Genomic DNA, 8,034 nt, shown 5'->3' with positions numbered 1-8,034 from the left:
GCCCTAACAGTCCAACAGACTAAGGGATATGTGAAGGTGAAAGTGACAATAGGTATTATAAGTTCATTACAACAGTGTTTGACTGAACTTTTTAAATATTCTAGTAGATGTAGCAAGACATTCATGTTGAGTCTATTGCATTACTGATACACTAATTTATTACAAATTACAGACTTACTATGATCACTTTTCTGATGTTTTCACACACAGGAATGTACAGCATAGGTTTTGGGCACGGTCCTGTAGCTAGAGCTTGATTGATCCACCCAAGGACAGTTGGGGCCTCAGATGGGAAGATCTGTGGGTACTGCATTTTACTAAGGTCCTCTTTGGACAGAGAATAAATGCTACAGTTGTTAAAAAAAGTTTTCATTTTTTAGACTCAAAGATATAAAATAAACAGAATTGTTCAACAAACCAATGATGTGTATACTCTCAATCAAACAAAACATATCTGCTGCTAATAAAAATATTGAGGAGAGCAGTTTACCTTCTGTCACCTGACTAACGTCGTCAATCTTCTCAAACAAATGTGGGAAGTCCCTCCGATAGCAGTCTGTGTAACTGTCACACTTCAAGTCACTAATAGGACAAACAAAGATATTATTGTTACGTTTTATTGGGCAAACAAAAGATGTTATTGTTATGTTTTATTGGTCAAACAAAAGATGTTATTGTTATGTTTTATTGGTCAAACAAATGATGTTATTGTTATGTTTTACTGCGCAAACAAAAGATGTTATTGTTATGTTTTATTGCGCAAACAAAAGATGTTATTGTTATGTTTTATTGGTCAAACAAAAGAAGTTATTGTTATGTTTTATTGCGCAAACAAAAGAAGTTATTGTTATGTTTTGTTTGGTCAAACAAAAGAAGTTATTGTTATGTTTTATTAGGCAAACAAAGATGTTATTGTTATGTTTTATTGGTCAAACAAAAGAAGTTATTGTTATGTTTTATTGCACAAACAAAAGAAGTTATTGTTATGTTTTGTTTGGTCAAACAAAAGAAGTTATTGTTATGTTTTATTAGGCAAACAAAAGATGTTTTATTGGGCAAACAAAAGATGTTTTATTGGGCAAACAAAAGATGTTGTTTTATTGGGCAAACAAAAGATATTATTGTTATGTTTAATAGGGCAAACAAAAGAAGTTATTGTCATGTTTTATTGCGCAAACAAGATCTTGTAATGTGGCCAAAAGTTTTAAGTTTTCGTCTTTTTACAATAGTTAGCAGGTCGTCATGGGCTCCGATCGCTACAGTAACCCTGTCTCTGATTTCTTGGTTTGTGATGTGGTCTTTGAATGTGATGCCTAGGATCCTTCTGTAGCATCTCAATTCCATTGCTAGGATCCTCCTCTCAAGCTCTGCATTCAACGTCCACGACTCGCAAGCATATAAAAATGTGGCCATGACCAGAGAGCGCATCAGTCTGATTTTGGTGCCGAGGGCTAAGCTCTTATCTTTCCATATTATTTTTTAAGTTTTGAAAGGGCTGCTGTGGACTGTGCTATTCGGGCCAATAGTTCGGGTTTTGTTCCCTCATCTGAGACAATAGCTCCGAGGTATTTGAAGCTGTTACTAGTTAGTTTTTCACCTCCAATACTGATGCCTCTTTTAAAGCCCTGATGGCTATTGGTCATAATTTGAGTTTTTTCGGCATTTATTTGCATGCCATATGCTGCGGAAGTCTTGTCAATGCGCATCACCAGGTCAGCTAGTTCTTCTTCTGTCCCTGCTAGGCCGTCAATGTCATCTGCGAAGCGCAAGTTAGTAATTCTTCTTCCTCCAATGCTAACAGTACCTTCATAGCCCTCGAGGGCATCTTCCATTATCCTTTCAAGGAAGATATTGAAGAGTGTTGGTGACAGTAGGCAGCCTTGTCTTACTCCAACTGTGGTTTTGAACCAGTCCCCAATATTATTGTTGAAGTACACTGCACTGGTGGCATCCTTGTAGAGGTTCTGGATAACTTTGATTATGTTTTTAATGTTGTACTTTTCCATTGTCGCCCAGAGTGCTCCGTGCCATACTCGATCGAAAGCTTTCTTGAAATCAATAAAGACATGGAAAAGATTCTCTTGGTGTTGGAGATATTTCTCACAGAGTATTCTGAGGTTTAGGATTTGTTCTGTTGTGCTGCGACCTTGTCTAAAACCTGCTTGTTCTTCTGACATGATGTTGTCTGCTATCGGTTTTAGCCGGTTTAATATGATTTTTAACAGTACTATGCTGGGATGACTTATGAGGATGATGGTGCGATAGTTTTGACAGAGTTGTAAATTGCCTTTCTTTGGAAGGGTTATTATGAGTGATTGGGTCCAGGGTTTGGGCCATTCTCCTGATTGCCAGATCTTGTTGCAAATCATATAGAGTGCGTTTATCATAGTTTCTCCTCCCGCCTGAAGAAGTTCACCAGGAATGTTGTCAACTCCAGCCGATTTTCCCTTTTTCAGGGCTTTTACTGCTGCTGCTACTTCCGAGCGAAGAATCGGATAGTCGTCAATGTTGGAGACTGCCGGGAGATTTAGTATCTCTGGATCTCCTGAGATTTCAAAGTTATACAACTCTGAACACTATTCCATCCATCTTTTCAACACATCTTTGTCCTCGGTTAAGCATTAGTTGTTTTTGGCTTGTATTGTGTTGGTTCTTCCATGCTTTGAGGTAGTGAGGTCCTTTACTAAATGGTATGCTTTTTTGCTGTTGTTCCTATTAAGTCCCTGTTCAATTTCTTGACACTTATTCTCTATCCACTTTTTCTTCGCTTCTTTCATTCCCTTTCTAATCCGTTTGTTGACGCTTTTGTATTTGTGGACATATTTTGGGTCGGACAGCTTTTTCCCTTTAAGCTCCCATCGCTTGTCACAGAGTTGGAGTATATCCTCTGTTACCCAGGATTTTTTGGGCAGGCGGAGCTTCCCTAATATTTCCAGGGCTGTATTTGTGACTGCTGTGTTTAGCATATTGACTTGGGTATCGATATCCTGGTCATTAAGTCCAAGATATTGAGGGCTGCAAAGCGTCCTCCTACTTGTTACATAAATATGAAATAAAAAATGAATAATTTCAAAATATAGCATAGATTTACATTATAAAAGTGTACTTTGAAAACAAGCAAAGATGCTTGTCAAATTTACACACACACACAAACTTTCACAAAGTTAAATTGTAGCAAATGTCACGTAGAAATTCCATCACTGGCTTGTTTCCGTACATTGGCAATATAGCTTCAAGTCGTCTGTTAAGTTGGAGGTACTTTGTTTTGCTTGCAGCTTTACTTCGTTCTCCAGCATTGTACCTCAGAATCTTGTTCTCAGTGTTCTCCTGTTCTCTCAGGAAGTGAGAGATTAACTTATACACATTAGGGTGATGACCGTCAATAGACAGTTGAAATGCATGGTGCAATCCCTCCACTGAATTGTTTGTTCGTGGTAGATTGTCCTGCACATGATCTCTAACATTCCATAATGCTATTGGAAATCTTGGAGTCACTCTGCGGTTTCGTCTCTGGCGACCAATTTGACATCTATTTGATGGTGTTAGACAAAGACGGACAGGAAATAGCAAAATCAGTGATTGAATTGGTCAGTCACTGCCTGAGATTAAACAAACGTTTGGCGAGATAAGAAATGTGATCGCTATCTTAACTAATCCTGACACACCTAAGTTTGCCAATGTTGCGGCCAAAGATGCTGCAGATTATAGTATAACACACTTTTGTATTTTCCTATCCTATTTTGTCTAATTACTAATAATCCGGTACTTTTATACACATCATATGTAAATCCGCACCATTTTGTCTTGCGCTATTTTGACAGGTCACCGTTTTATTGGGCTAACAAAAGATGTTTTTATTATATTTTATTGGGCAAACAAAAGATGTTGTTGTTTTATTGGGCAAACAAAAGATGTTTTTGTTATGTTTCATTGGGCAAACAAAAGATGTTTTTGTTATGTTTCATTGGGCAAACAAAAGATGTTATTGTTATAACTCCTAACAACTTAATCAACTTGAAAGAAAAAATATATATGAAATTTTATTCTCTTGCCTGAGACAATTGCATTTGGTTGTGATATTGTTTATGTTGCTTTTAAAAGATCTGATATGTTACATATAAAATTTCCCTTTGGAAAACATCTGCATTTGTTTTCATTTTCAATGTGTATTTACCAAAAATCATGTTTTTAAAGAGTAGGGGCTAAAAAGGCTCTTGTTTTCTTTAGCTTAATGTTTTGGGTGGTAATGACATGGGATAATGAGCTCAAGATAATAATTTTATTAATATGTTTTAGATATGATATATATTAAATTTTGTGAAAATTTGAATGTATATCTTCCAAAGTACATTTATTTCCTTTTGATCACCAAATATTACCTAGATCTAGTTCTAATGAGAACTGTCCACAGAAGTAAGATTTCATTTTAAAATTCCATAATGCAAAATTAAATACATTTAGGTTTTATAAACATTATTTTTTTTTTACATGAAAAGTGTTTGCATTCCTCTTGAATTCTTTACTAAATATAACATTTTCTGCTACCAAACAAAAACAACAAACTTTTGAAGTTTAATCATGACATGATAGTGAAATACTAATACATAAAATGAATAATTCCCTCAAAATGTGAAAAATAATTACGGAGAGAAACAGTTAAGACATTAAGAGCACTAATTAAAATTTGGATGAAAGTTGGAAGGCTGATGTTTAATTAGTGCTGTTTCCTTCAATCATTGTTCATTACTGAGTGTATCATGGGAAATATTTAATAAATTTCTTGTTTTCTAATTAACAGATTCTGAGAAAAATCTGAACAATTTTTGTCTAAGGAAATAGGAACCAACAAGGCCTCAGGAGTAACAGATTAATTTTATTTGGTATGGACTTCAAGTTGTTGCACAAAGTCAATACCATTATTGAAGTGAAGGCATTTAGGACTGTTTGGTGAAGAATGCTTATTGTAAGAACTAACATTACAGCCATGGTTTAATAGTTTAGTTACAATCTGTAACTGCTACTAATGAATTCTACTTTTTGGAAAGAGAATTGTATTCAAATTAGGTCATTGGGCAATTGTTGAAAAAGAACAGCAATGCGTTTTTTTTCAGCACTATAAGCCTTACCATGCTATTTGATGTACCAGGGGTGCCAGAGAACAGAGATCCTCCTGCAAAAGTGTGTGTAATTTCAGCTCCTGCAGCAAAGAAAAAAACAAAACAAAAAATGCAATGAAAAGAAATAAAGTTATGCTCATACACCAAACAGATTCATCAATAGTAGATTATGAGAAATTTAATCTTGATTCAACAAGTAAATAATATGTCAATAAAAACCTTGTTTACATTACTCCATTTTATAATCTTTTTTTTTACAATAACATTTATTTAATAATTGCACAAATATACCTTCCTCACTGGCCGAATCAGAAAATGCATATTTTCTAGCAGCTAACAGTGACACAGGTTCAATACCCAAATTGAACCAAAAATTTGTATATTTGTTTTTAATTATATTTCAAGTTTAATAATGGAGGTATTGTCTTTTTAAAAAATATATTTATAAAAATGTTTTTCTTGTTTATCTTTCTCTTTCAACACGGCATTCGCACCATTCCACATTCCCACTATGCTGCGTAACAAGCCTAGACCAACTGTTTTCATGACTATTCATGACTACCAATTTTCAGAAATGAGGGGGATACATTTAATGGCAAAACATGTCTTTTAATTATGATTTTTTTTTTTTAGATTCTGACACATGTAATTATCCAAAAGTCCCCAAAAATAGGTACAGCCATATAGTGCCATTTTGGAAATTACCAAATAATCAGTACAAAGTAATGGCAGTGATAATGATTTAAAAGCTAAATTCAAGAAATAGACCTCGTATACAAGATGCAGTGCCAACATGACTGCAGGACAGAACTGATACAGTAGGGCAGTACTGTTTATCGAACATGGTCTTGATGTCTGGATGTGTGACGTGGAACAACTATCTTCCATGTCAAATAGCTGCTGAGTATATGCCGATAGCCCATGGTGCACACTTTTAACCAAGTAGTCCCAGTCCTAGTGGAAAACAAAATGAATCACAAAATAAATATCTAATAAAGTATTACTATTTAAAATAAAAATGTAATTAAATTAAGAGTAATTAAGTAATGTACACATTAACTTAGTTACAGCCTCCAATAAAAAAAAACATGTATGTATGACAAAAAATATGGGGCAAGAAAAAAAGAAATATTCAAATATTCACATTTTCATTTGACCAACAGAATCTCTAATTAGTCTGGTGTATGAAAGAGATCTTGACATGCTTATCACATCTTTGGATTTTTATCTACTTTTAATTAGTTTATAACAATGTCTGAATGTCAAATGACAAGATATATATAGTTCAACCATCATGGTTCGATTATGACCACTTTTGTCATCCAGGAGGCTGAGGGTGTTGTACTGGGGTTTTGTGCCTCCTCATGCCTTGCTTTTTCTTCTCTGACATTTTCTACTCCCAGCACTGTTCTCTTGCCCTCTGCAATTTGTGCGCCAGTTTTCACAGCGCGACACCATGATGCTCTGTCATGTACTTACGCCTCCAAGGTGGCTGGGTCAATGCTGAAGGCTTTCAGGGAACACAGATACAGGATTGTATGTGAATGGCAATGAACACAAAGCAGCCAAAGTAAAATACTTTACAGAACTGACCTCATCTGCTCCTTGGTCAGAAGGTTTCGCTTTCTTGGACTGAAGCACAGGTGAGATTGAGCCATCCCCATCTTTCTGTCAACAAAAAATATTGACACACCTTTTAAAACACAGGAGAAATAAAAGCTCCCATATTCTACAAGGTTCTGAGAGACTATTATGTAATCAAAAACATGGTTACAATTTTAAACAGCAGAATGCATTATATAATCAAAAAATGACCAGAAGTTTAAATACAAGGGTCTATAAAAAAATTACATACACAAAATAGTATTAGTTTTAGTACGAAGCAGGACGTTTTGACGCCGTCGTTTTGGCGCGAAGGCCGTTTTGGCGCGAAATACATTATGTACGTTTATTGTATTATTTCTTTTAAAAGAATTATTCATATCTATGTTTTGCATGAGTGTTTGTGTTAAGACATATTTTTCATGAACTAAATGTAAATGTGTGTTTGTTTTTCACATCATTTTCTTTAATAAACATTTTGGCTTGTGTATGTGTGTTTATTAAGAGGCACACTTTTATTTTGAAAAAAGTTTTTTAAGATATTACTTTAAAATTAAAAACAAAATGAAACGATGATAGACTAAAAATTGATGCAATTATTTGTTTACATTAACATTGGTTTATTTAATGACTGTATGGTATTTCCAGCTATACATACCAAACACTTGCTAATAATAAGTAAAAATATAATACATGTACCATGTTTCTCAAAACACTTTAAGTTAAGTATACATAGACACCATGGTTATTTGCCTAAGTCGCTGGAATTCAAGGGTTCATTAAAAAAAAGCTACGTGCTTATTAAATTATCGTCAAATGATATCTCGCGCCAAAACGTCCCGTCGCCAAAACGTCATGTACCGGTTTTAGTATGTACATAAGAAATATGACAATGACATTTTGCACATATATGACTAAAGGTATAATGATCTTGTGGGGATTGGCAATGATGATATGTCTAAAAAAAATAACATGGAAAAATATGTTTCCAATATTGTAGTTTAAATTTTGGTTGTAATATAATGTGATTTAAAAAAAAAAAATTATTTCTATTAAATTCTTTCAAAATTACCGTAGACATTAATAATATGTCAAATGTAGATATTTAAGTATTTAAGATTTGTTTGCCAAGAGCTCAAAGAATGTAGGTCATTCAAATTAATGTAAATAAATATTTATAAATCTATCTTTTCAACTTTCTGTTCTTTTTTTGTGGCAATCTTCACAAATAATGTGTCTCTTTATATTTTAATATGTCTAAGAATAACAAAATCAAAAAACCTTAAAAAGGTGCAGTACTTTTCTCTATACAAAG

General features: G+C 34.1%; 1 protein-coding gene across 3 annotated transcripts in view; it reads right to left on the bottom strand.

The window, feature by feature from the left end:
* Window positions 1-8,034, bottom strand: part of LOC106078235 (anaphase-promoting complex subunit 1-like) — a 49,077-nt gene that overhangs the window by 19,701 nt on the left and 21,342 nt on the right. For all 3 annotated transcript variants that reach the window (XM_056024106.1, XM_056024108.1, XM_056024107.1), the window contains exons 18-22: window positions 6,711-6,785; window positions 5,886-6,071; window positions 5,127-5,197; window positions 491-582; window positions 179-327 (exon numbers count right to left, since the gene is read on the bottom strand). In XM_056024106.1, coding sequence (XP_055880081.1) covers window positions 179-327; window positions 491-582; window positions 5,127-5,197; window positions 5,886-6,071; window positions 6,711-6,785 — 573 coding nt within the window. The remainder of the gene's footprint in view (window positions 1-178; window positions 328-490; window positions 583-5,126; window positions 5,198-5,885; window positions 6,072-6,710; window positions 6,786-8,034) is intronic.

This window comes from Biomphalaria glabrata, chromosome 3 (genome assembly GCF_947242115.1).
Source record: "Biomphalaria glabrata chromosome 3, xgBioGlab47.1, whole genome shotgun sequence".
NCBI lineage: Eukaryota > Metazoa > Mollusca > Gastropoda > Planorbidae > Biomphalaria > Biomphalaria glabrata.
Note: the sequence above shows the minus strand (reverse complement) of the source record. Positions and strands in the feature narration are given on the sequence as shown.